Consider the following 27,927-nt stretch of genomic DNA (forward strand, 5'->3'; position numbering starts at 1 on the left):
CACACACACACACACACACACACACACACACGTGGTTTAAAGGAAGTTGAAAATAATAGAAATATAAATATTGGAACTTTTATCTTTTAGGAACTCTTAGGCATCTACAGCCATACACACTACAGAAACTAAATTATATTGTTCACAAAATAAGAGATAAAGAAAAACAAATATTTGATTTATTTACACTGCTTGTTTTTAGTTTAAAAATGTGTCAAGTTTTTCCAAAAACACTGAAAAGGCTTGTTTTCTGTGTTCATATGAGCGCAAAACTATACACCGCGTTCCAAATTATTATGCAAATGATATTTTTCTCTGTTTTTCCTAAACAGTCGATTCAAATGACAGTCGGCATAATTTTCGAGTCATCGACCAATAGAGTATAATTCAAACGTTAGTGAACAAAACTCCCAATGAAATCAGTATGTTTTTCAGAAATAAAACACTTAAAATGCACTATTCCAAATTATTACGCACATAGAGTTTCAAAAGATTTTATAGGATGTAGAGAATTGAAAATGGTCATTTGTAGAATTTGCAGCATTAGTAGATCAATTTCATTGAAATCAAAAGCTGTTTCAATCAAAAACATCTTAACAGGTCAAGTTACATATTAACATAGGACCTGTTTTTGATAGCAGTTTTACAATTCTTGCATCCATGGAACTTGTAAGTTTTTGGAAAGTTTCTACTTGAATATCTTTGCAGGATGTCAGAATAGCCTCCCAGAGCTGCTGTTTGGAGGTGAACTGCCTTCCACCCTCATTTTGTTTTGCTTGAGGATGCTCCAAAGGTTCGCAATAGGATTGAAGTCAGGGAAGAATGGGGACCACACCATGAGTTCCTCTCCTTTTACACGGATAGCAGCCAATGATGCAGACGTGTTCCTTGCAGCATGAGATGGTGCATTATCTTGCATGAAGACGGTTGTGTTGCAGAAGGCACGGTTCTTCTCTTTCTACCATGGAAGAATGTGGTCAGTCAGAAACTCCACATACTTTGCAGAGGTCATTTTCACACCTTCAGGGAGCCTAAAGGGGCCGACCAGCTCTCTCCCCGTGATTCAGGCTCAAAACATGACTCCACCACCTCCTTGCTGACGACGCAGCTTTGTTGGGACATGGTGGCCGTCCACCAACCATCCACCACTCCATCCGTCTGGACCATCCAGGGCTGCACGGCACTCATCAGTGAACAAGACTGTTTGAAAATTAGTCGTCATGTAGTTCTGGGCCCACTGCAGCCGTTTCTGCTTGTGAGCACTGGTTAGGGGTGGCCGAATAGAAGGTTTATGCACAACAGCAAGTCTCTGGAGGATCCTACACCTTGATGTTCGCAGGGCTCCAGAGGCACCAGCAGCTTCAAATATGTGTTTGCTGCTTTGTAATGGCCTTTTAGCAGCTGCTCTCTTAATCTGATGTATTTGTCTGGCAGAAACCTTCATCATTGTGCCTTTATCCGCACGAACCCATGTGTGCTCTGACTCAGCCACAAATCTCGTAACATTATGGCGATCATGCTTAAATTTTCATGAAATATCCAAGGTTTTCATTACGTGTCCAAGCCATTCAACTATTTCACACTTTTCAGCAGGAGGGAGATCATTTTCCTTCCTATATTGCTTGAAAATAGTGGTCTGCTTAATAATGTGGAACATCCTTCTTTAGTAGTTTTTCCTTTGATCAGGCTCACCTGGCAAACTAATGATCATAGGTGCCCGAGATTGTTTTCAGTGATACAAAGAGTCCTGACACAATTCCATCCATGGGCTTAATTGAAAAACAACTTATTTAATCTTTATGACACTTAAACACAATTTGCATAATAGTTTGGAACGCTGTGTATGTGTTTGCTGTGACTGGAAATCAGTGGCGTGCAGTGAGTTTTAAAGGAAGGCGAACAAAGACCCCGTAAAATTCTACATACAGTGTCAAAAATAAAAATATTTATTCTTGAGAAAAACGTTCCCCATAAGTGTTGTTATTGATCAGTATTACTGGTGCAGATGTTTAAGGTTGAGCTTGTTTTAAACACTTGATATTCTGTTTACTCTGCAGTAGTGCATCATTAAAAAACAGTCACAGCTGAATTAAAAGCCTTGAGCATCATATCATATGGCATAGTTAACTGTATGTATCTACAGGATGATGAAATATTAATAAAAACTGAAGGTGGTATATTAGCAAAACACCTATTTAAACTTTATCCATTTGGTCAACTAAGTGATTTTTCAGATATGTTAATCTGAGTGTTGGTGAACCTCATCGTGTCCATTTATCCACGGCATAAATGGCAGAAGTCCCCCTCTCCATCATTAAAGGTTTCATTCTTAATGTGCTAAACGAGTTATTAAAAGTTTCTTACAGCACACGAGATGTTTACAAAGAGAAAACTCGTCTGTCACAACCACAATTGAGAGTGCTAACTTACTTGCTAATGCTAACTGTGTTTCTACACAAAGTGCAGTTCATAACTGATCTCAGATCAGTAAAAACAGAGCCAGCAGCAGTGAATAAAGATCTAAAAAATAAGCTGACCATTGGGAAATCATGAGTAAGTCTCTTCCTGTATCTGTATTCTTAGGTGCTGCTGATGGCTATGAAGGATATGAACATTGCTAAGCTGACCTCTGCTGACCTGCCATTGTTCAGTGGAATCATTCAAGACTTGTTCCCTGCCGTAGAAACACCTGTAATAGACTATGGCAAAGTAAGTTAATCTAAATCAGCAGTCAAGATAAGCACGGATTTGATATACAACTGGTAAAAAATGGAAACATTGCAGGAATGTCTTTGTGTCCCTGTGTGCACAAAGCCAAACAAATAATATAATATCTCTTTTGGTCAGTGTTCTTGTGCAATAAGATGTCAGAAATAAGTTTAAAAAATGTGACCCTATGATCTTTCATAATGTATCACTTTTTTCTGATATGTGCAGTCTCACTTAGTGCATCACTGATCACTGACTCCTTGTCTATCTTTGGTCTCTTTATTTTCACAGTTGAAGGAAGCTGTGGAGGAGGAGCTTAATCGGAGTGGTTTGCAGGTGACACCCTTTACCGTGACCAAAGTCATCCAACTTTATGAGACCAAAAACTCTCGACACTCCTCCATGCTGGTGGGCAAGACAGGCAGTGCTAAGAGTGTTACCTGGAGGACCCTACAGAATGCCATGACTGCTCTGCATCAAAAAGGAGAGCCAGGCTTTCAGCAGGTCCAGGTTAGTTAGGATAGACAAGAAAGCATTTCTTTTTTCTTTTTTTTTTAATTGTAATACTGCTTGCTTTTTTAATCAGAAAGAATGTTTTGTTGCCGGACTTTGAAGTTTGTATTCTTAATGGTAAAATTCTTCAACTACTGTCACAGGATTCTTTTTTTCTTTTTTCATGCAGTTACAGAACAGGCAGTAAGCATCGCAGTGATTAGATCTAAACAGGCAAACATGAATTAAAGGGACTGAAACTGGCTGCTTGCTTCAGTTTGATTAAATGAGGTCAAAGCTTGTGTCCATTGTAGGTTTTTGTCCCAGACAGACTGAACCCTCCCACTTCTTCCACATTAGACACTGAAGCATCATTTCAGCAGAGCTCTTCTCAGTGAAGTAATTGGAAGTCACATACGTCTCTAAGTGTGTGACCTTTTGCTCCTCCAAGCCTATCACTGAGAGGAAAACTCACAGTATGAACTCCCTCTGTAATAGAGAACAACCACACCTCAGATCATGGAGACTCACTTTCCACCACCACCGGCACTTTTTTAATATTTATCATAATGTGGCTGAAATCCAATTCTTACTAAAACTTTTGTTATGCTCGAGAGCTGACAAAGTGTCATATTAATATCTAAATGGTTCAATATTTCCCAGATTCAAATGTTCCATTAAGTTACCAACAAAAAAAGTCAAGAGTAAAGAGCAAAACATAAACAAAATTAGAACGCTGTCGCCTCATTTACATCAGTGTGTATTTCATCTTATGACTGATCTGTATTTAACTACATTCACTTATCTAGGGTTTTTTACAGCCTATAAATGATACATGAGATCCTCATCTGGCAAACTCTGCTACATGTTCTGCAAACAATGTAGCAGGACTTTGATCTGCTGAAGAAAGAACAATTTTAAAATGAGCTCAGACTTTTTTTCTTTTCTGTTCTGTAAAAAAAAGTTTTCATATTGTCATATATCAGACAATAACCATGTCAAATCCAATATATCCAAGCACTGAATGATTAGAGATTGGCTACTCTTCACAAACCTTCTGACTTATGAGCCTTTTTCTGTTGGTGTCTGTACACAGAGTGAAAATCCAATAGTAAAAATGTAAAAACAAAAATGTATTTATGCAACTGATGAACATTGGTTTGGCCAAATTCATCTAACTAAAGCCTTGCATTTCTTTACAAGCTACTCTCCATGATTTTAAAACAGAGCAGATGACTCCATTTTTACCGTTCATGTCTCATTTGGCAGGACTATCCTCTGAATCCCAAAGCCCTCAGTTTAGGAGAGCTGTATGGCGAGAATGATCTCTCTACTAACGAGTGGACTGATGGAGTGCTGTCATCCCTCATGAGATCAGCGTGCGCAGGTGCGAACCCCAGAAAAACACACTGTATGGATGATTCTTCCCCATAGCCTGTTCTACCTTCTAAACTGACTGAAATTGAATGTCACAGGGAAGTTTTTTATATGCTCAGTTTTTTTTTAAGTCATGATGAAAACAAAATAAGTTCTTTGTTCCACGTGTGCATACTGCCACTTTGGAGCTTCACTAAGTACTGAGAAGCTACAGCATGCTGTGCAGCTTTATCTGCATAATCTTACATTGGGTGAGCTCATTTACAAACATTTATTGGCTTCACTTGTTACAATAGTCAAAATTTTAAATGAGATCCAGCACTAAAGAAGAATGATTCCTTTTTTTGGAGCTGTTAGAGAAATAATTAATCGATCTTGTTCATGACAATGTGTCACGTTTAGCTAACGGGCTCAGGCGCAGACCAGAAATCCTTGTAGAGAAGACAGTTTGTTGATACAGACAATACCAGGTGATTCTATATACAACGTGCTGGAAGGGGGGTCCAGGGCTCCGGGGTACGTGAGGGAAAGGAAGGGGATCAGACGCGCTCCAAAGAATCACTCTCCTCTCTCCACAACTGGGTTACACAAACCCACACACTCGTCCATGGGATGACAGGCAGGCAGGGAAAGGTCTGGGAAAGATATGAAACTTTAGTTAGAGGCGAACAGACAGAAAGAACTCACAGATTCTGATTCTCAAACTACTGAGCGACTGATGCTGATAGCTCGACGATCCAGCGACGAGTAGCACAGTGCTGCCATCTTAAGTAGGACTCGCAATTACGCAGATAGGCAGCAGGTGTGGAGATGGCAGATGCGTGGGCCAGGGGCAGGAGCCCATAATGAGCACCGCCGCGGCAAGGGAGAGAGAGAGCAAAAACAACAAAAACACATGTTGCCTAAGACGGGATCCGCTGGTGAGGCACAGGGACCATGACACAATGGTTTCAAAATGTATATTACATAGTATTGATTTTAGAGTTTCTTGCCATCAGTGTAAGTGTGAAGCCAGTTTACAAAGGAGAGATCTAAAGATTGAAAGGCAGTGCTTCTATTTTTATGAACTATTAAACAATACATCGACTTCTTACTGTCTTCTTGTTGTGAGTGTGAATGTTGCTATTACACACGTCTCTGTCACAATATCTTCTTTCCTCACTTAAGATGAGAAACCAGATGAGAAGTGGATTGTGTTTGACGGGCCAGTTGACACACTTTGGATTGAGAGTATGAACTCAGTAATGGATGACAACAAAGTGCTCACGCTCATCAACGGAGAGAGAATCTCTATGCCTGAGCAGGTGAGAACAGATCATGAAACAGCACTTTTCATTATTTGACCTTTGACTTTTTCTAATATCATTTATGGTCGCGCCGTCCTCTTCAAGTGCTCCAGTGTGCTGGTGAGAAGGCCAAGTTTTGAATCAGTTTCTGCAAGGAAAGCAGCAAAAATGCAGCGGCTAAAATAGTTTTGTTCAGCCAGACTGTTTTAGATTCTGTTCAGTAAATCCAGAAAAACAAAAGCTCAAACACATGATAAGATTAGTTTTATAAGACAAATAAGCTGCATTCAAGTGGCTTAATCCTTGTTATCCGGCTCACATATGAAATGGAAGAAAATTTCAGCTTATCATCACCCAGAATCGTCTGTGCTTTATTTGATTAACTGAGGGAGGGAGCTGAATCACACATGCTGACAATAAAGCTGTGCACACGCTGGAAGAGATTCACTTGTCCACATAGCTTTGAAGCTGACAGCTGGCTGCTTGCAAACATTTCAAGCTTCGGTTGCCTAGGTGACCCTAGGTGTGTTTACTGCTGGGTTATATGTCAAACAGCGATTGTCACTCTCAGTGGTAGTCAATTTAGTCGGTTGACTGGAAGTTGGGAAAAGTTTATCTCAGGTCATGTTTTCTTCCTGTTGCCAGCAGTTATTTAACCTGCTGAGTCGCAGATCTCATTCAATTACTATGGACTAATTACTGGTTGCCACATTGCTGCCAGTTGCTTCCTGTATTTATGCAGCTTTAGTGAATATGTATAAAAACTACAATTCATTTGTTGCAGGTGTCTCTTCTATTTGAGGTGGAGAATCTAGCAGTGGCTTCTCCAGCTACAGTGTCCCGCTGTGGAATGGTCTACAATGATTATACTGATCTGGGATGGAAACCCTTTGTGCAGTCCTGGCTGAACAAGCGACACAAAGTACAATACAGTCACTCATAATAACTCTCATTAGGACATGCATTTCAGTTAAGAGTATGTATAGTTAACGAGTATGATTAGTAATGTTTTCTTTTTTCTGGCACCGTTCTCTTTACTTCCATGTGTCACTCTATGTCACTTCACAGGCTGAAGTGAACCATTTGAAGCCCTTGTTCGAGAAGTACATAGAGAGCACGATCAACTATAAGAAGAGCAACTGCAAGGAGCTGATCCCCATCGCCGAACTTAATGGCGTCACCTCTCTCTGCCGCCTCTATGACTCCCTGGCTACATCGAGCAGTGGGGTATAATAAGCAGAGTGCAAATGTAGATTGTAATCCCATCCATGGGTAATTGCACCACAACAGTGATGAATTGTCGATCTCTAATAGGTGTAACTAAATGCATTTTTCCTTTGCTCTATCTTCAGGTGAATCCTTCAGACACAGATAGCCTGGGTAGGATGGTGGAACTGTGGTTCATCTTCAGCCTTATCTGGTCCATATGTGCCTCTGTCGACGAGGATGGACGCAAGAGGATGGACAACTTCCTACGGGAGATGGAGGGAACATTCCCTGCCAAGGTCTTCCAGAGAACATTTTTGTTTACACACTAATGGCATATGAAATGAGTTAACTTCTATTCTATAACCTCATTACATTCCCCAATAAAGGTAGGGAATTAACCAGTGTCAAGTGTACTTATTTTGTAATTGTAAATAAACTATTTTTTTTACAAAATTTTAACAAGTAGACCAACACTGTAACCTGTTTTTTCCCCAATTATCACTCAAACCTTTCAATTCTATGAATTTGTTGAGTAGATGGTTGCACGCCTGCAAGCCTGTGTCAAGTGTTAAGGTATATGAATTCTTGCAGGACACAGTTTATGAGTACTACGTGGACCCAAAGAACAAATGCTGGGCTTCATTTGAAGATAAATTGCCAAAAGGCTGGCGCTACAATGCTTCGTAAGTAATCAGATGTTATTATGTGACCTGGATCTATGACATATTTATGTATCTCCCTGTCTTTTCCCTCAGAGCTCCATTCTATAAGATTATGGTTCCAACTGTGGACACCGTTCGCTATAACTTACTGGTTAAGGCTCTGGTGTTGAAACACTACCCTGTGCTGCTCACTGGGCCAGTGGGCACTGGTAAAACTTCAGTGACTCAGAGTATTCTGCAGGGCTTAGATAACAAATGGAAAACCCTTACCATCAACATGTCTTCACAGGTCAGTTCATTGTATAGTCTGTGTTTAGCTGTGTATGCCATGTGTGTGCTGATGTTTATCTCTGTGCTTTAATTAGGCCTAATTAGTGCCTACTTGTTCTGGTTACAGTTATAAGCTGGTAGATGCTTTGAAGAAATATTTTAAAGATTTATGATTATTCACGTCGTTTCATCTTTCGTTTGCTGTCCAGACCACCTCTAACAACATCCAGGACATTATAGAGAGTCGCATAGAAAAGAGAACCAAAGGCGTGTATGTGCCAGCAGGTGGGAAACACCTGCTATGTTTCCTAGATGACCTCAACATGCCGGCTCATGACCTCTTTGGCTCCCAGCCACCCCTGGAGCTTCTGCGCCTATGGATTGACTATGGCTTCTGGTATGATCGCAAGAAACAGACCCTAAAGGTTGTCAAGGTGAGAAACTGAGTTTTAATGAAGGCATGAGTGAGGCGTGTTATAATTGGAGAGATAGTTTTGCTGCTTTCTAAGGGCCTTGGTTTAAACTGTGTGACAATGTGAAATGTTTTCTGTTTTATATGCAGAGGACACTACACTTTTTCTGTTGTGTTTCAGGACATGTTCTTGCTAGCATCAATGGGGCCCCCTGGTGGTGGGAGGACTCACATTACGCCGCGTTTTCAGAGTCGATTCAACCTCATTAATATGACTTTCCCTAATGTAAGTGTTGCTCTCTTTATGTCTTCCTGTCTTTTCTTCCTATAATTAAGCAGCGTGATATTTTAGCAGGCAGTTATGTTTTACTTTCTCTGTGTAATGCCTTCTTCATTTACACAGGCACATTTTTGCATTTCTTCAGTGTTGACTGTGGTTTTGCTCCTGTTGGTGTTTTCTGTTTGTTAGTGCTTTTTTCATGGCACCCTACAGGAATGACCCTGATTGTAATTATAGCCACGATGACAAATGCTGTAAAATTGCGTTCTCTTTCACATTTCTAACACCCTCAAGTTTACAATTGTGTTCTAGCCTGCCTGTGCGCTGCCCTGCTAATTTACCTCCTACCATCTCCCCCTCCCTCTTTGTTCCCTTATGTGTTTGTTATTCTTATTTTGTAGTTTTGGGCATGTTTATAATTTCCCTGTTTTATTGTTCACTCCCTTCTTCGCTCCCTTCTAATCACCGTCTCTTTTTAGTATTTTCATTTATCAGCTAGCATCAGTTATCTGACTCCAATCTCAACCCTGTTTTCTGTTGCCTTAGAAGAGCTAAATTAAATTTGCTTTAAAAATTGCTGGAGCCATGCTGCATTCAGGATCTAAACACTTGAAATTTTAGTTGCTTTGCCTGGTTTATGTGTGAATTGGGCAGCATGAAATTAGATTTTAAGAAATTATCTTGCTGTTGTAACCACTACACCTGCATTATCCTGGTATGCTACTGACATGTCTGCATGTTGTGTTTTGGGAATATTGTTGCCTTTCCTCTCTGCATGCAGGCCTCCCAGATCAAGTGCATCTACAGTGCCATGATCAACCAAAAGCTCCAGGAGTTTAAGGAGGAGCTGAAGCCCATTGGAAAGCTTCTCACTCAGGCAACCTTAGAGCTGTATAATGGCGTCACTGCCTTTTTTCTTCCCACTCCAGCCAAGATACATTACCTCTTCAACCTCAGGGACATCTCCAAGGTACATTTGTGTACATCAGTATGAACTTCTGTTGCACAGCACATAAATAATACAACCAAAGACTGCTTAAAATGCATTTTCCATAAAACACTAACTAAACTTCACCTTGGTAAGAATAACACATATCTACTTGGTCACACATTTTCTTGCCTAAAATCACTTTTAGGTAACAGTCTTCATGAGTTCATTCAGATTTTAATGAAAACTCTGAATTATTTAGTACCTTTGAAATTAAAATGCTCTGTGATATATCTTTCCCCCCCTGTTTATCTCTTGTAGGTGTTTCAAGGTTTACTAAGAGCTCATCCAGACTTCCATGATACCAAAACCAACATTACTAGACTGTGGATCCATGAATGTTTCAGGTGATCACAGTATTTGAATGCCTTTCTGCAGTGCTTTATAAATTAAAATGCATGGGTACTTTTGTCATGTATACAGAGAATAATATCTGGATGATGTGATTTGTCAATTTCAGGGTTTTCTCAGATCGGCTTGTAAACCACAGTGATATGGATACCTTTATTTCTCTCCTAGAGGAAAAACTGGGTTCACTCTTTGACCTCACCTTCCACAGCATCTGCCCGAACAAGCAACTGCCAATATTTGGTACTTAATTATTTGCATTCTGTGCATAAACATTGTTGTGATATTTTGATACCACGGTTAGCATTTACAGGATATTGTTTTATACAGGAAAACTGTTACTCAATAAGGCCCATCTACTAGTTGTTTTTCTCTTTCTCTGTGACCCAAGAATTAATGTGTAAGACTCACAAGCTGGTACCCCAAGGTCGAAAACACCACAGAGATGAGACCACTTCCTTACTCCCATCCTCCCTTTTTCTTTATCTCCTGGAAAAGGCTCGTTAAAGGCTAGGTGGTTTGTTTCAGAATTCACTGATGAAAGAACTCTGTATTCTATGTCTAGGAGTGTATTTTGCTGGGATGATCATAAATTATAGCTGAACTGATAAACTACACAAGGGATACTTTGCTCAGAAGGCAGGAAGACGTTTCCTTATTTAGTCTGTACCGGTTTGAACTGGGAAAGCTGACACACGAACCTTTTTTTCTCTATATAAACTGCTGTGTACCAAATAAACCTTTGAGTTGATTCTGGGAAAGCAATCTGAACAGTTTCTGTATCACTTTGTTCTCCTAACTGCTCCCGATATCGTAACTAACCCAGCTGAATGGCATACCTGAGTGTTACTTTGAATAATTAGGAGTCTTAAAAGGAAAGGACAAAACTCTGCTTATCGCTCACGCCACGGAGGAAACCCGGGACGGCAATTTCCTTCAAACATTGTTTCTCCAATATGTGTAAAAATACTCCCACAGATGAGTTCATGGGTTGATGGCTAATTTCTAAGTCCATTACCAGCCCAGAATATGTGAAACTGTTTAAATGTGTTTATTGTTGTTCTGTGGGGTAGGTGATTTCATGAGTGAGTCGTCTGTCTATGAGGACCTGCATGACATGAAGAGTCTCAAGAAGTTCATGGAAACACAGCAAGAGGACTACAATCTGACACCTGGCGTGGTGCCTACAAACCTGGTGCTCTTCAGAGATGCCATCGAACACAGTACATCTGAAACGCAACACACACAACCACGCACATTTGCATGCATGTTTAAAACAGGGCAATACACCTGATGCATCAACCCACAGTGTCAGTTCCACCCACAAGTCATTGTACTGTTAAAGGTTTCTCACTTTTAACAATCAGATCTATCTTGAAACTGCTTTGAAAAACAGAGAAAAAGAGCAAAACTAAAAGCTGAGAGACTAAGGACCTATCAGCACGCTCAATACTGTCAGCATGCTATTTTGTGGCATGGTATTTAAGTCAGTAGCAGTGCACTATTGTCTAACTCACACTAATTTTAGTTTGTATATTGTATTTCCTCCTGGGATTTCCGGGCACGGTGAAGCTGATGTGTTATATCTTTCTGCTCCCTTTGCAGTTACTCGGATCATTCGAGTGATCAGTCAGCTCAGGGGCAACATGCTGGTGGTAGGTGTCGGGGGCTCAGGTCGGCGAAGCCTGTCTAAGATAGCTGCCTTCATATGTCAGTACCAGGTATTCCAAGTGGAAGTCACCAAGCAGTACCGCAAACTGGAGTTTAGAGAGGGTGAGGTCCGCCACACAACCGTTACATTCGCAGACTTTTGAGAAACTGCAATTTGTCTACTACCTTCCAGTTAAAATGAAAAAAGCTAAAACTAAACATGCCAATTTAGTAATATTAGGAAATTCGTGGATGTCAGCATTGCATAAGTTGAATATTTTTACTAGTACAGTGAGGGATTTTAAGTGTGCGTGTGTCTGTGTGTGTGTGTGGCTTCTAGACATCAAGAAGCTGTACCGTTTGGCGGGTGTGGACAACAAGCCCACAGTCTTTCTGTTCAATGACACCCAGATTGTTGACGAATCCTTCCTAGAGGATATCAATAACATCCTGAGTTCAGGAGAGGTGCCTAACCTATATAAGCCAGACGAGTTTGTAGAGGTGTGTATAGCTTTCATCTGGCCAGTATGTCTTTCTATCTCTAGGGCATATCATTTAATTTCCATACCATATTTATTCATTCTATGAAGCCAACAGGTAGCATATGGGTAAATGAAATCGGTTTTCACAAAGCGTAGATTCAAAATGCTCATATCCTCATGCAGTGTGTAACGCTGTCTCTTTGCCTGTAGGTATGCAATGCTCTTTCAGAGTCTGCCAGGAAAGACAATGTGGCTGAGACTCCTGACTCATTGTTCAGCTACCTGATCGAGCGAGTCAGGAACAACCTGCACATTGTGCTCTGTTTGAGTCCAGTGGGAGAGCCATTCAGGTAGAGTCTATTTATGTAATGTATCCTGACTGACAAGAAGTTCCTGCCCCCTTTTTGGGGGTTTTTTCTCCAGATTTTTTTAAACTACTGAATAAATGTGGGACTGGAGGAAGAAAGGGATGAAAGTGTTTTTTGCTGTGCTACAGTATTTAAACTGAGAAATCCACTTTGTGACTCCAAGTAAAATGAACACAATAAACCCTCTATGATATCATTTTAGTCATGGTGATTTGTAAATAAATACATTTAAATCAACTGGCAGCCTTTTACAGAGCGATTAGTCCCTACACCACTCTGCAAAGTTGCAGTTAGAACAGTGGGTCATCTAAGATAAACAAGGTCAAGTTATTTGAGTGATTCTAGAGCAAGGACTCGTGCTGAGACAAACGGCCAGCTGTCTGTACACACAAACATGTAGTGAGCAAATAGATGAACACACATTTTCTTTTGTTGATAAAAACAGCTCTTCACTGACAAGCATTAAGGGAAGAGCTTGTTATGAGTGGTAGGCCTTTTAACCCTTGTTGCGATTAGCGGTGCAGTGTAGCAGTCGCACAATGTTGAGAAGTGGCTGTTTGCCTACAGGAACCGCATCCTCCAGTACCCAGCTCTTGTTAACTGCACCACTATAGACTGGTTCTGTGAATGGCCCAAAGATGCCCTCCTGGAGGTTGCTGAGAGGTACTTGGACGGAATGGAGCTGGGCTCAGTGGAAGGGGTGAGGCATGCACACACAAAGAGACATATGTGCACTTTTACCTTTGAGCATTTAAGCACAGAGGGGAGAAGATATTCCATGATTTGTCTCAAGGTAACATTTCTACGTTTCTGTGTGACATTTTAGATCCAGACAAAGGTTGCCAGTATCTTTGTGACCACACACCAGTCAGTAGCACAAGTCTCCCAAAGAATGAAACTGGAGCTGAGGAGACAAAATTATGTGACACCAACAAACTACCTGGAGCTGGTGTCTGGATACAAGAAGTAAGCAGCTTTTTACCTTTGAATTCCTCCTTTGCTTGTCTCCACTTTTCCTACCACATTGAAATGCTTCATAAGTGTTTTACGCTCACTTGGATAGCAATGAAGATACACTGCACTGTTGTAGGTTATGAGTTTGAGGGTATTTACAGTTGCAGTCTGTCTGACTCTTCTCTACTGCGCTTCCTTGGTGGTTAAATAGCTCTGCTTGCCCGTTCCATTCCCTAAATGCGCATCTCTGTTAAAATCAGCTTGTCGGGCTTCTGTTTGCGAATGTGTTTGTGCCGATCCAGACTGCTGGCGGAGAAACGCGGTGAGTTGGGAGAGCAGGTGAGCAAGCTGCGTAACGGCCTTCTGAAAATCAGTGAAACGAGGGAGAAAGTGGAGGCCATGTCTCTAGAGCTCGAGGAGGCCAAAAAGCAGGTTGCCGAGTTCCAGAAACAGTGTGATGAATATTTGTCCGTCATTGTGCAACAAAAGAAAGAAGCCGACAGCCAACAGAAGGTATGTGCTACAGTACATGAACATAACTCACTGCAGAGATTGAAGTAATATTTGCGTGGGTTACTTCCACGAGTCACCTAAAGATCCTTTTGAATTAAAACTGAAAACTGATTTTTTTGAAATGTTATGTGGTAGATTGTTACTGAAAAAACGGAATAAATAATAACAGTTGAACTCACATTCACTCACATGTGTGCTTGCATTCAGACGGTGAGTGATGAAAATGAGAAAATCGGGGCAGAAGAGTTGCAGTGTAAAGCCATGGCTGAGAATGCACAGAGAGACCTGGACGAGGCCCTGCCTGCCCTGGAAGAAGCCATGAAGGTATGTTTGTCCCGCTGACTGCTCTCATGGAATAACATGTATGCGCTTACTTTGTTCATTATATTGTCTGGTTTGGTGAGTAATTTGCTACGAGTACCACTCGGCATGTGTTTTATGTCTTATTTGTATTGGATTTTCACACGACTGAGCCTTCTAACAACCACACATTGATGTTTTTGCACATAGGCTCTGGAGTCTCTGAATAAGAAGGACATGACAGAGATCAAATCATACGGCCGTCCTCCTGCACTGGTGGAGACAGTGATGCATGCTGTTATGACCCTTCTGGAGAAAGAGCCAACCTGGGCAGAAGCCAAGAGACAGCTGGGTGAGCGACAGCAGCAGTGCAGAAATTAATTGAAGAGAGAGTTTGGCAAAAGAACAGAAATAACAGGCAAAACTGTAGTGTAGTGAAAATGAGTACAGCACAATCAGAGAATTACAGTCCACAGTTACAATCAGCTTTTTTGAGGAAAAAGGGTGATTGTAGATGTTATATTAGGGGTTAAATGTACTCATTCTTTTTCATCTTTAATACAGCAATTGATTGTTAACTGAATGTCATGTGTCTCTGGCAGGTGAGGGAAACTTCATCAAAACATTGGTTCATTTTGACAAAGATAATATATCAGACCGTGTTTTGAAGAAGATTGGCCTGTACTGCAAGCAAGTGGACTTCCAGCCAGAGATCATCGGCAAAGTATCGCTGGCTGCCAAGTCACTCTGTATGTGGGTCAGAGCCATGGAGGTAAGAGGTCGCTACACACGGTCACACACACTTTTAAACATACTTACAAATAACAATAGTCACCGTGGACCTGCTAGCATATGGTAAGTGGTAGTTGGTTATAGTTAAACATGGCGATATATAACGGATTGTAGATAAACAAAAGACACTGTCATCCACAGTGCAGGTTAAGCACACTACAGCAAAAGAAGAAAGCACATGCCCAAGAAAGTAGAATATGAGAACAGTAACAAAAAAGAAGCTTCGTTACATATGATGAGAAAAAGTCTGGGGCAAAACTAAATCCATGAATGTTTATATGGTTTTTCCAGGTGTACGGTCGTGTCTACAGGGTAGTAGAACCAAAGCGTGCCCAGCTGAATGCTGCCATGGCCCAGCTAGCAGAGAAGCAGGCCGCGCTGGCCGAGGCTCAAAACAAACTACGAGCGGTATGAAGAACCAGTACATCATGGAACCACCAGACAGATATAAGCGTTTGATTGATGAGAGCTCAGTTTGCAAAAGAGCATAATGGCGTTCCATTATTATAATCGATCTGCATGTGTTTGTGAGCAGTTGGGGGGAAAATTGGAGCAGCTGAAAAAGCAGCACAGTGAAAAGCTGGCCATGAAGGAGAGTTTGAGGAAGAAATCAGATGAGATGGAGGTGAAACTGGACCGTGCTGGCAAACTGGTGACTGGACTTGCTGGAGAGAGGGTCCGCTGGGAGGAGAGAGTTGTTGTACGCCCCCCCCCCCCACACACACACACACATACCCACTCACCTGTCTAAACTTAAAATACTACTTAAAATATGGCAAAGAACAACACTTAACATAAAAACCCACATGCATCTTTATGTAATCCAAATCTGTGTGTTTTTCAGGGCCTTGAAGAAAATATGGGGTATCTGGTGGGAGACTGTTTGCTGGCAGCTTCTTTTCTCTCATACATGGGCCCCTTCCTTTCCAACTATAGAGAGGAGTTGCTTCAAATCTGGATGAAGGAGGTCAGGCAGCCAAACACACTGTTAAAGCACCCAGTAAATCCTACTGTGCAGTAAACTTCTAGTGAACGTCTAAGAAAAAAATGCCCTCTTAAAATTGAATGACCCATGTATACTGTACTCTTTTATTTTTCTTGTTTTTTATTTCTTCTCTCTCTCTGTATCTGCTTACACTCTTTTCAGGTAAGGGGCTTAGGGATCGCATGTACACCAGGATTCAGTTTTGCAGTTTTTATGTCCAAACCCACAGTGGTGAGAGACTGGAACATCCAGGGCCTGCCCACTGATGCTTTTTCTACTGAGAACGGAATTATAGTCACCCGTGGAAACCGGTCAGTGCATCATTCGGTATCTTATTATAAGTTTTATTATTATTAGTTTTGGGGAATCTCATTTTATTCGTTTTTTTTTTCTGGATTTAGAGTTGTGCATGTATGTTTTACAGTTTACAAACCATGTGTGAAGGTGTAAATACAACTTCTTATATCTTTCTCTGCTCTTTTTGTCAAGATGGCCACTGATGGTGGACCCTCAAGGCCAAGCTTTGAAGTGGATTAAAAAGATGGAACTATCAAGGGTAAGAACTGGGTTCTTTCTTTCCCACCAAGTGCTGGGTGGGAACATTACATCCTCAAATATAACTCAAAATACATTACTAAACTTTGTTTGACTGCCCATAAAGGTTTAGTAGATACATTTTCATTAACTCTAGCTGTCCTCTCTCTTCTTTCTTTTTTTATTGCCGTGCCTGGTAGCAATGCCTTATTTGAGCTGACCTTTTACTTTTCTGAGACTATCACAACTCATCTCAAATTCACTGCACCAACATACTCATGATCCCCCTCAAGTAATTACTGAACCTATGAAGACTGCCTGCCAGTACTTTTTACAAAGCAAATAAGATGAACTTCACTGACATTTAAAAATCTCAACTCAGATGAGTTTATAAATATAAAGAAATACATTTTTAATGATTATGAATGAGGAATTATTTCTGAGGCTGTTGGTATGTTTTTGTGTTTGACAGGCTGTGTTGTTGTTGTCTCTTATCTGCCAAACTCGCAGGGTCTCAAAGTAATCGATTTTCAAATGCCAGACTACCTGCGGGTGCTGGAGAATGCCATCCAGTTTGGGAATCCTGTTTTGCTGCAGAATGTCCAGGAGGAATTGGACCCCTCTCTCAACCCAATTCTCAACAAGTCCCTGACATGCATAGGTGTGATGCAAATGCATGCACACGCACACATAGGCAAAGTCACACTTTAAAATAGCAGCTGGTGAAATAAATTTTTACCTGTTTGAGTGGTTTCAAATCCAGGTGGAGACTTTTCTGTCTGGAGTTGCATGTTCTCCCTGTGTCTGCAAGGGTACTTCCACCCATAGTCTAAAGACCGTTCATTTATAATTCTAAATGAATGTGAGTGTGCCTCTAGGACAGGTGGAGGACACTGGATAGATGGATGGATATGAATTCATTATGTTTATGCGTCTACGTGTTTGCAGGCGGCAGGTTGCTGTTGAAGCTGGGTGATAAGGAGGTGGAGTACAGTGCTGAGTTCCGCTTCTATATCACCACCAAGCTGTCTAACCCCCACTACACCCCAGAGATTTCTGCAATGACCACTATAGTAAACTTTGCTGTTAAGGAGCAGGTGAGCATGCATGTCTGTGAAACCATATGTGTCCTCTGTATGTTCTGGCTACTTAATAACTCCATATAACTCCTAATTTTTGTCTATATGCAGTTTCAGGTATTAGATGCCGTCTTAATTTACCTGTCACTGGGATTTTTGTGTATTTTGCATGCATGCACACAGGGTTTAGAAGCCCAGCTACTGGGAATTGTGGTGCGTAAAGAGCGTCCAGAGCTGGAAGAGCAGAAAGACTCTTTGGTGATTAGCATTGCCTCTGGCAAGAAGAGCCTGCAGGACCTGGAGGATGAGATTCTCAGGTTTCAAACATTGACCTTTGTCCTTCTTCATCAATATTTTCCTCACATAATGGACAATGTTCAGTTTAGATCCAGTCTTTTATTACCACCAGCTGTACCAGTAATAGTAATTATAACATGTTTGTTAAAGTAGCCATGCCTACTGTACCTCCATAAGAACCAGGGATTATATAAAGGAACGGAAAAAGTGTCAACTTCCATTATTCTCTTATTAGTACTTCAGGCAAAAAGTACTTTGAGAAAGAGCAACTGATTAAGACCCTACCCAGCATTAAATATCTGTATACAGTGTATATATATTAATATCTTAAAGAGCACAAGTTGTGCATATCACCTTGTTATGGTGATCACTCATGTTTTCAGCCATGCAGTTCTCGAAAGCTCGAAAGGAAATTCTTTCCAAGGAATGAGATGGTTTTCTACCCATGAATGAGAGCAGGTTTTTGTATTTGGGCTGGGGGGTTGTTTTATTTTTATTGTTGTATGTTTATGTCTGTTCTACCAGACTGCTGAATGAGTCAACTGGCTCGCTGCTGGACGATGTGCAGCTGGTAAACACCCTGCAGGCATCCAAAGTGACAGCCACTGAAGTTTCAAAACAGCTGGAAAGCAGTGAACAGACCGAGCTCAAGATCGACTCTGCAAGAGAGGTCAGGTCTCAGGAGAGCGGCAGAGGGGATTGTCCTCCTTTGCTTGGTCTTACAGTAAATGTAGCATTTCTTTATTATTGCATGCTGTTTGGAAATGATAATAAAGTCTTTAATATTTTTGTGTTGACAGGCCTACCGTCCATGTGCTGAGCGAGCCTCTATTCTCTTCTTCATTCTAAGTGACATGGGCCGCATTGACCCCATGTACCAGTTCTCATTGGATGCCTACATTAACCTGTTTAACCTGAGCATAGAAAAGAGCAAGCGCAGCCAGAAGCTGGAGGAGAGGATCACCAACCTCAATGATTATCACACATACGCAGTGTACAAGTAAGCATTGTTTTGAAATCACGTCTGCTTCTGTGTGTTACATGATGTATACGATGCATAAATAAACAGTTCTACTTGATAAAAGAGCGAGCTGATGTAGTGATATGCTGCACACTGGGCATGTAATATGTATCTGAACTTGCTGTGGAAAGATCTGTACACCTGTAAGATTTTGATATAATTAATCAGAAACGTACACTTCATCATTTGCTACTGCTGCTGTATCCTGGTGAGTCTTCCTAACGCGTGGTTTTGTGTTGGGCAGGTACACGTGTCGTGGTCTGTTTGAGGCTCACAAGCTGCTCTTCAGCTTCCAGATGTGTGCCAAAATTCTGGAGGTGGCCGGAAAACTCAACATGGATCAGTATAACTTCTTGCTTCGAGGTGGAATTGTAAGAAAAACAGAACAGACACATTGTTGATGGTAAAAGCTTTCCTCACCAGTAGATTTGCTAATATCCCTCAAAAAGACCTGTAGGGTGTATGAGTGTGTTTAGTATATGCTATATATCCTATATTGATGAGATAATTAGACTACTGACTGATGATTGACTGATTGATGCTTGTAGGTTCTTGATAAGAAGGGGCAGATGGATAACCCATTTACCAGCTGGTTGGCAGACTCCAGCTGGGACAACATCACACAGTTGGATAAGCTGCCCGGCTTCCGTGGCATCGTGTCCTCCTTTGAACAATCCTCTCGAGACTGGAACGTTTGGTTCACCAGCTCTGAGCCAGAGAATGCTCCACTTCCAGGTCTGAATGTGCTATAGAGGGTACATTTGTGTTCTTATGGAGGAAAGTCTTCTCACTGTGAGCAAACTGACTGAGCGTGCTCTCCTGAGAGGCCGGGTGAACTGATGTGCAAGAAAGTCAGCTTTTTCTTACTGCTGTGCAACAGTTTTAATTACTTGACTATTTGTTTTTCTTCTTGTCTTTATGCATCACTCCTAATAAATTGTATAATTACAGATTTACATTTTTTCCCCCTTTAGGTGATTGGGAGAGTAAGTGTAATGAGTTCCAGAAAATGCTGATAGTGCGTGCTATGCGTCCCGACCGTGTCTCTTTCTGCATTACCTCCTTCATCATTAAACACCTCGGCTCTCGCTTTGTGGAACCACCTGTACTCGACATGAAATCAGTGAGTTTCAGGTCTTTTTAAACTAATTCCTGATATTTTTCCAAGTATCATGATTAAAGGTTTGGATTCTTGTTAATATAATCTTTCTAGTTGCAATTGAATTTTTGCTTGAAGTGTCAAAATCTCCAAAAATCCCATTGCAGAGTTACTGTTAGGTGTCAAGTAAGTTGCCTTTTTTTTTAAAATCGTCTCACTCTCTTCCAGCTTTTTTGATGAATGTGCCATCTTTGTCTTCTCCTTAGGTTGTGGAGGAATCAACTAGCTGTACTCCTCTGATCTTTGTTCTGTCTCCCGGGGTGGACCCTACAGGCGCTCTGCTGCAGCTAGCTGAGGCTTCTGGGATGAGCAACCACTTCCAGGCTCTGTCTCTGGGCCAGGGACAGGCTCCCATTGCCAAGAGCATGATAGAGGAGGGCATTAAGAACGGTGCTAGACCAGTTGCTATGTTTGTTTGTTTGCTTTTTAACGATCACCGTGTCTGATTACTCAAATAGGAATCTACACGTAGAACTAAACTGAACTGACTCTTTCAGGTCATTGGGTGTTCCTGGCCAACTGTCACCTCTCTCTGTCATGGATGCCTGAGCTGGACAAGCTGATTAAGCAGCTACAGCTGCAGAAGCCCCACCCAGACTTCAGGCTCTGGCTCAGCTCTTCACCACACCCTGATTTTCCCATTACCATCCTGCAGGCTGGCATCAAGATGACCACTGAACCACCGAAGGTACACACTCACAGACACAGCTTTGTGTCGCTACAGTCATACAATATATACATTCTTGTATGTGTGAGTTTTACTTGTCACTACATACACGCTACACGTAACTGAAACTATAAGCTCTAAACTCTTAACACTTCCCGTTCTCATTCTCAGGGTGTTAAAGCCAACATGAAGCGTCTTTACCAGCTGGTGACAGAAGCTCAATTCAACAGCTGCAATAAACCCGCGTTCTACAGGAAGCTCCTCTTCTCCCTCTGCTTTTTCCACAGCATCCTTCTGGAAAGGAAGAAGTTTCTACAGATGGGCTGGAACATTGTGTATGGCTTTAATGATTCTGACTTTGAGGTGAGAGATTCATTTGATACAGGAAAAAAACTGTGACAGCTATTGGAAAGGACAGAAAAACAAATGTTTAGTGCAGTAATAATGTTTGTGTTTACATCTGCTGATTGATGTAGTGAAGATCACATGGTTTTGTATGTAAAGAAAAAGATTGATTGATTAGGATAAATGTACGTGTGTCTTTATTAAAGACAACACATTAATTTAGAGTAATTAATAATAAGTATGCAGGTAGTTGATTTTATTTTCCTAACAACACGATGCTCTCCTGTGTCAGAGAACAATAATGTAGTAAACAAAAGTACAACAAAATGCAAATCACAAGAACTTAGTTCAGGTGTGTGAGACTGATTCATTAACATTTCTTTTTTCTTTCTGCTCCAGAGAGTTTTGCACTTGTCCTTGATGTGTTGTGTCAGATTTCAAACCCAGTCTGTTAAGCTCTTTGTCTTAATACTTCCCAGGTGAGTGAGAAACTACTCAGTCTGTACCTGAATGATTATGAGGAGATTCCCTGGGATGCACTCAAGTACCTCATTGCTGGGGTCAACTATGGAGGTCACGTCACCGATGACTGGGACAGACGTCTTCTGACCACATACATCAATGACTACTTCTGTGACGCTGTCATAAACCAGCCATTCTTCAAGTAAGATATTATTCAGTGTGCTAATGCAAGTATACTAGTAACTGCTTCAAACCAGTGCACTGTGCTAATAATTTAAATATGTTTTGGTAAACAAAAGCACTTTTGCAGAAGTACCGATGCCTAAACATTTCCCATATTTGATGCAAACTGTTGCTTCAAACTGAGACTTTCTGAAGCACCTTTTTGCTCACAGAGTGCTAGCACCACCAAGAGGACAGCAAGGTCATCACTTCTTAAGAAAAGCAGATACACCGAGTGCTGTCAAGATCTCTTACTCTGTTTATTTACTGGCTTCACAAATCGTGTGTTTCTATCATTTCTACCCAAAGACTCAGATTTCCCCTTAGATAAATATCAAGTGAAATCTTTGAGGCTTAGAATACAAACCTTCAGTGCTCCATTCACGCAGGAGTAGTTGTAGAACGATTGTTTGCTAATGTGTTGAGGCAATCTGAAGCACAGGAAATTACTACCACTTCATGTTGCTGCTCCCAACAGAACACTTAATCTTATCATATGTATTATGATGATGTTGTCTTTTTTGCACTGTTATTATGCTGATGGGCATTTTATATAATATATATATATATATATAATTATTAACCCCTTTTTCTCTGTCAGGTTATCAACTTTAACCAACTATTACATCCCCCGTGACGGTTCCCAGGCTTTATACAAGGAATATATCGACAGGATGCCATCCACAGAGCATCCAGAACTATTTGGCCAGCACCCTAATGCTGACATTGCAAGCCAGATCGCTGAGACTAAGACAGTGTTTGACACCCTGCTCTCCCTGCAGCCCCAGGTTACCAGCAAGACTGCTGCTGGGGGTAGTAGAGAAGATAAGGTGAGGGTGAAACAAGTTGGGAGGAGAGAACAGGGATGAAACTACAAAATGTAATAATGTGCATATTGAATAAAGTTGTTTTGTTTTGTTTTTGTTTTGTTTTTTAACGCTGGGCTTAACAGTTAATCAGTGTACTGGGCCGTATAGCCTGAATGGCATCATCTCTCTTTAAAAGTATGTGTAGTAGAACGTGGGAAATGTAATGTTCTTTTTTCCAGTTAATGGTTAGTAATTGCTTGAAAAAGGCTGTCTGCGTGACTCCAGACAGCCATATTTGACAGATTTCTTCCCAGCAATGCTTAGACATCCATATAGTTACATAACACTGGCTAACAGTCATCAGTGTAATAAGATACAGATCTGGGAATCTGTGCTTTATGGCTTATGCTTCACCCTGAAGTTTAAGGAAAGGACTCAGAAGGTTTGTATTCTATAAAACTGAAACTGTGTGTTATTAGGACATTATACTGTTTATTTGGGTTTTGTTGTTTTTAATAAATTAAATTTAAAAAAAACTGTTCTGTTAGTTATTAGCAGAGTGCTGTTGTGGTGCAAGATCAAGATCAGAGCATTTATCACAACTTTAAATTGCTTCTAACACAAGTCCCACATGCTGGTCCCACTTAGCTGCTGCTTTTGAATGTTGATGGATCTGATTATATCTAATCACCCGTGCATGGATTTGCTTTCAGATATAGCTCTGTTTATTATTTCTGCTTTGTTTAAAGTCAAGTTAAAGGCACATTATCTCTTAGGATCCTTCTTGGAGGTATTGGCAGTTTGTCTCTGTGCTTTAAATGCTGTAGTTTTATAGTAGTGTGAACAGTCTAATTGGTAAAATCTCATTATCACCACTTTTATATTGGTTCTCCTGGAGTGTGTATTTTACTACTGGGAATGAACCTGTTATATCTGCTTTATTTGTGTTTCTAGGTATTAGAGCTGTTGACAGATGTTCGTGTAAAGATCCCAAAATACATTGAATGCGAGGGCACGAGAACCCTCTTGTTGGACAACCCTTCACCTCTTAATGTGGTCTTGCTGCAAGAGATCCAGAGATACAACTCTCTGCTGAGCACCATTAAGTATGAACTCTGTGTGTGTGTGTGTGTGTGTGTGTGTGTGTGTGTGTGTGTGTGTGTGTGTGTGTGTGTGTGTGTCTGTTTTATTGTACCTTGATGTGTAAATCTACAGTTTCAAATGAGTTAAATGTAGGTGTCATATGCCATCAGGTAGAAAAACAAATCTGAGGCTAAAATTGTGCAGTTTCACAGCTGAATAATTGCACTTTATTTTCACTGAATAATTCAGACCCTGCTAACAAAAGTGCTTTTTCTCACGTGTTTGATTTTTTTGATTTTCACTCCTTCCAATTAGCCTCTGTACCAGTTTGAAGACAATAACAGAAATTAAAAAAGCAGAAATTCATATTTATGGTTGGGTCAGCTATTCATATTTTTTTAAGTTATATAACAATGCTATTTATTTCTATTTTTAACTTAATGTTGTGGCTCAGGAGCTAAGGCGTACTAATCCTAAATTCCTGATGCATGCATCAGTGTGAGTCAGTCTATGTGGAACAGTTAAGCAGTGGGAAGTAGTAAAGCACATAGAATGAAGTGCAATATAAATGTGGTTGAGTACAAAAGTGCTGTATAGGTATCAGTCCATTTACCAGTGTTATTAAAGACAAATCAATAACAGAAAGTTGTGCACTTGATAGAATAACTTAAGTATAACATGGTGTGGTCTTGTCGCAGAGCGCTAATAATCCTAGATGTGTTTTAGGCAGTGCTGGGGCCGTTATTCCAAAGAAAAGTCATGTATTACACATTACTCGTTACTTGTCTTAAAAGTAACATAAAGTACATTACGTGATTACTCACCAGAAAAAGTAATTAATTACGTTACTCATTACATTGCTTTGTCATTATGAGACGATGCATTTCAGATCAATTTACAGAATAATTACCAGTTAACAAAATAAACCTTAGATGACAGTTACATGTACCCGCACAAATCCTAATGAGGACTCAGGGGCATCTTTCTTTTAGTGTTTGCATATAAACACGAAGCCAACAACACAAAGCAAAGTTGAAAACCAGCCAAAGACAACTTAAAGTGATTCTACTGTAGACAGATAGAAATGGATGCTACAACGCTGCAAGCCTGACTTCTTATCACTCCTTTTGTTACCTGCTAAAGTTCAGGCTCTGCGTGCTGAGTTGGGTTCAGCATGCGCTCAGCTTTAACATCAGTCTAGGTTCTTGGCTAGCTTTGTGTTAGCATGCTGTCACTGCAGCTTTCCCAGCTGAAGCTGCGTTAGTATTACAGCGCGGTTGTTTCTGTCCTAGACGCAGTTTGGATTTCACCATCCTGCTCTTGTGCTTATGTGCAAGACGAAGAGTAATTTCAAAAGGCTCAATGCTAGTTACTGCTAAACACCTATCAATCAAATGTTTTACACATTTTGTCACAGTTGACACAGTTTTACTGTAACTGTGTATGTTTGTGTTTTAGATCATCTCTGGTGGAACTGGAGAAAGGGATCAAAGGCTTAGTAGTGATGTCACCCAGCTTGGAGGAGATCTTCAACTGTATCCATGATGCCCGTGTACCATCGCTGTGGGAGAAGGTGCAAACACACACGTGCACACAGTTTATTACAGCTACCAGTGCAGGATAGTTATGATCCTTTACTGATCCTTCTTGGGTCTGTCTCCTTATGCAGATGTATTCTTCTGTATATGTCTCTGCTAGCTCAACAAGAACACTGTAGATTATCAAATGCACTTTTCTTCAACTGTGGGTCCGTTTTTTGGGGGTTGTAGAAATGCAAAGACCTGTTATGAGATTAGACTTCTAGGCTAGAAGTTCATTGAGGTTACAAAAACATTAACCCAAATATGCTCCACTGTGCATTCACTGGTTATCTTTTCTCAGCTGCATGAGGCCGCTTCTCACTGTTTAAAAATAAATCGATGCACTCACACGTCCTATGTGTGAAGCACACGTTCTAAGTCATGACAGATGTGAAACTGCATGTGGTACTTTCTGATTATCTTACTTCATAAAGTTGACAGACAGACTACAACGAGGATGGACTGCTAAGATCAATAGTGCTGAGAAAGCTACTTATTGGAAAATTGGGCGCACATGAAAAGCCAAAGAAGATTTTGCTGAATCAGAACTGAAGTAAAACTGAAAAGGAGTAACAGAATGCGTGATTAAAGGCATACTGTGAAGAGAAATGTAACTTTTCTTTGGTTTGGCCGTGCTGTACTGTATAATCAAGCACTGACCAAGCATTTCTGAATAAGGGTCGCAGATAATGTTTCAATACTGACAGAGCGCTGTGTTTATTTTTCCATTACATATTCTGATTTAATCTGCATTTTAAGCCTTCCTCTCCCTGAGATAGTTACCACAGATTCCTTTGGTGTGTTGCTGCTTGACAGAGGCCCTTCAGATGTCTGCTCTGCACTCATATCACATATTGATCCCTGTGATTGTGATCCGATCAGCACGGATCTAATCTGCTTTGAGCCACTGAAACAGCTGCATGCCTGACTCTGTGCTCACTCACTGGTCTGTTATTAAATGTGTATTTATCCATCACCCTGCCTGGCTACGCAGACATACATTTATTGTCTGGTCTGTCCACACACACACACACACACACACACACACACACACACACACACACACACACACACACAGATGGGCTCAGTGTGGCTCTGGCTGTATTCCAGCTGTGATTCTGTCCAAATGCTCCATTCTGGCTTCATTATCACTGGACTCTTTACAGTGGGGAGAGAACACAGGGTGCTGTCAGCCCAGGTCAAGAGGCTGGAAAGGCTTCTGACTACAAGGGAGTGTCGGTGTGTGTGTTTAGAGTGTGTTTGTGTGTGTCCACTGACAAGGGTCAGTAAGGGCAGTTCATGTTTATATTCAAGTGTCTGACTTAGAGCTGTGGATGAAAAGCATGTATGTATGCATGTATGTGTTTTTGCTCATGGGTGTATTTGTGAGAGGCTGTTAGTCAGGTGGAGCATACCTCGGGCTTCAGCAGCCAAACAAAGCCAGTGTCTGTGAACTAATCGTAGTGTAATAAGCAAAGTAAACCTTCCAAGGCCTGCTCCACTTTCCTAAAAAGACCCTGAGCTCATTGTGCTCTAGCCAGGAGCTTAATACAGCTCAATATACCGTATGTGTCTGTGCGAGTGTGTGTATCTATTTCCTTTTATAGGAGTATTGGATAGCTATTAGAGTTGTTGCCTCCAGCTGAACGCCTCTGTTCTGCTGATCACTTGTAAACCTGACGACTCTCCTTATATTTCTTCCCATTCCAGGCTTTTTATTCATCTCTTGGTCTTTTCACTTCAGTTGTGGCTTACTCTTTTTCCTCCTGCTCTCATTTTGTGCACTAGTTCAGTCATTGTCCACCTCCATTCTTCATCGTCTGTATCTCATTCCTGTTTATATGTTGGAAGTATTACCTCCATTCTGCTCTCTTTCTTTCTCGTCACGCTTCATCTGATCCAGGCAGCAACTACAGCCCCTCAAAGAGTGTCCTGCTTATTTATCCCTCCGTCCCTCCATCCCTCTCTTCTCCGCCCCTCCTTGGCATAGCAGCCTGTCATTAGTTCTGAGCTCTCAGACTCATGGCTTTAATTTTGGCCTGCCTGCCTCTCTGTCTCCGGCCATTTTGTATCTGGTTTCCTCACAAGCCTTTGCCTGTATTTGTGTGCGTATGTGCGACGACCATATAATGAATGTGTGTGCGCCTAAGAGACATCTTAAATTAATCATTAAATTGTATATTGTCAATAAAGGCTTGGTGGCTTTCCAGACATGAAGCCTACATTTTGAAAGCATTTAGCTCGTCTGTGAACGTGAGGGCCAACGGGAAACATATATCAATAAGATTGATGCTTATCAGTGTTGCTAAGATGGTATTGTACAGTGAAATTATTACACCCATCTTCAACCTAGGCATCTGTTTGGTCTTTTTACTCTATGACAGCCCTTCTTGGCAGATATGGCGGCTTTAACGTCAGTGACAATGCTGAAAGGTTTAATAGCTAGTTCCTCTGAAATGGAGAATTACTAAGTCATGCTGATATTTATTGTTTTGGAAAGTTACTAGGCACGAGCCATTTCCCAGCTATATCTTTACTGTTACAGCTAACACACGTGTTTTGATTATTTTCACTCTCTGAAATTATAGAGAA

General features: G+C 41.0%; 1 protein-coding gene across 5 annotated transcripts in view; it reads left to right on the forward strand.

Moving 5' to 3' along the window:
* Nucleotides 1–27,927, forward strand: part of dnah2 (dynein, axonemal, heavy chain 2) — a 65,041-nt gene that overhangs the window by 30,601 nt on the left and 6,513 nt on the right. For 4 of the 5 annotated variants that reach the window (XM_082526394.1, XM_082526393.1, XM_082526395.1 and 1 more), the window contains 44 exons: nt 2,584–2,709; nt 3,001–3,219; nt 4,471–4,588; nt 5,746–5,882; nt 6,649–6,786; nt 6,933–7,091; nt 7,217–7,369; nt 7,665–7,756; nt 7,829–8,024; nt 8,215–8,439; nt 8,599–8,703; nt 9,479–9,667; nt 9,947–10,032; nt 10,146–10,276; nt 11,107–11,256; nt 11,639–11,806; nt 12,024–12,184; nt 12,376–12,515; nt 13,101–13,233; nt 13,360–13,499; nt 13,790–14,000; nt 14,208–14,324; nt 14,511–14,652; nt 14,903–15,072; nt 15,384–15,500; nt 15,628–15,792; nt 15,937–16,059; nt 16,240–16,388; nt 16,567–16,633; nt 17,122–17,272; nt 17,560–17,708; nt 17,874–18,007; nt 18,513–18,657; nt 18,788–18,987; nt 19,253–19,379; nt 19,557–19,743; nt 19,983–20,131; nt 20,374–20,557; nt 20,665–20,855; nt 21,006–21,197; nt 21,659–21,843; nt 22,465–22,693; nt 23,627–23,778; nt 25,214–25,328. In XM_082526394.1, the coding sequence (XP_082382520.1) occupies nt 2,584–2,709; nt 3,001–3,219; nt 4,471–4,588; nt 5,746–5,882; nt 6,649–6,786; nt 6,933–7,091; nt 7,217–7,369; nt 7,665–7,756; nt 7,829–8,024; nt 8,215–8,439; nt 8,599–8,703; nt 9,479–9,667; nt 9,947–10,032; nt 10,146–10,276; nt 11,107–11,256; nt 11,639–11,806; nt 12,024–12,184; nt 12,376–12,515; nt 13,101–13,233; nt 13,360–13,499; nt 13,790–14,000; nt 14,208–14,324; nt 14,511–14,652; nt 14,903–15,072; nt 15,384–15,500; nt 15,628–15,792; nt 15,937–16,059; nt 16,240–16,388; nt 16,567–16,633; nt 17,122–17,272; nt 17,560–17,708; nt 17,874–18,007; nt 18,513–18,657; nt 18,788–18,987; nt 19,253–19,379; nt 19,557–19,743; nt 19,983–20,131; nt 20,374–20,557; nt 20,665–20,855; nt 21,006–21,197; nt 21,659–21,843; nt 22,465–22,693; nt 23,627–23,778; nt 25,214–25,328 (6,717 nt within the window). The remainder of the gene's footprint in view (nt 1–2,583; nt 2,710–3,000; nt 3,220–4,470; nt 4,589–5,745; nt 5,883–6,648; nt 6,787–6,932; nt 7,092–7,216; nt 7,370–7,664; nt 7,757–7,828; nt 8,025–8,214; nt 8,440–8,598; nt 8,704–9,478; nt 9,668–9,946; nt 10,033–10,145; nt 10,277–11,106; nt 11,257–11,638; nt 11,807–12,023; nt 12,185–12,375; nt 12,516–13,100; nt 13,234–13,359; nt 13,500–13,789; nt 14,001–14,207; nt 14,325–14,510; nt 14,653–14,902; nt 15,073–15,383; nt 15,501–15,627; nt 15,793–15,936; nt 16,060–16,239; nt 16,389–16,566; nt 16,634–17,121; nt 17,273–17,559; nt 17,709–17,873; nt 18,008–18,512; nt 18,658–18,787; nt 18,988–19,252; nt 19,380–19,556; nt 19,744–19,982; nt 20,132–20,373; nt 20,558–20,664; nt 20,856–21,005; nt 21,198–21,658; nt 21,844–22,464; nt 22,694–23,626; nt 23,779–25,213; nt 25,329–27,927) is intronic. The other variant, XM_082526397.1, reaches the window with a different exon arrangement.

The sequence above is a fragment of the Aulonocara stuartgranti genome (genome assembly GCF_965226115.1).
Source record: "Aulonocara stuartgranti genome assembly, chromosome: 3".
NCBI lineage: Eukaryota > Metazoa > Chordata > Actinopteri > Cichliformes > Cichlidae > Aulonocara > Aulonocara stuartgranti.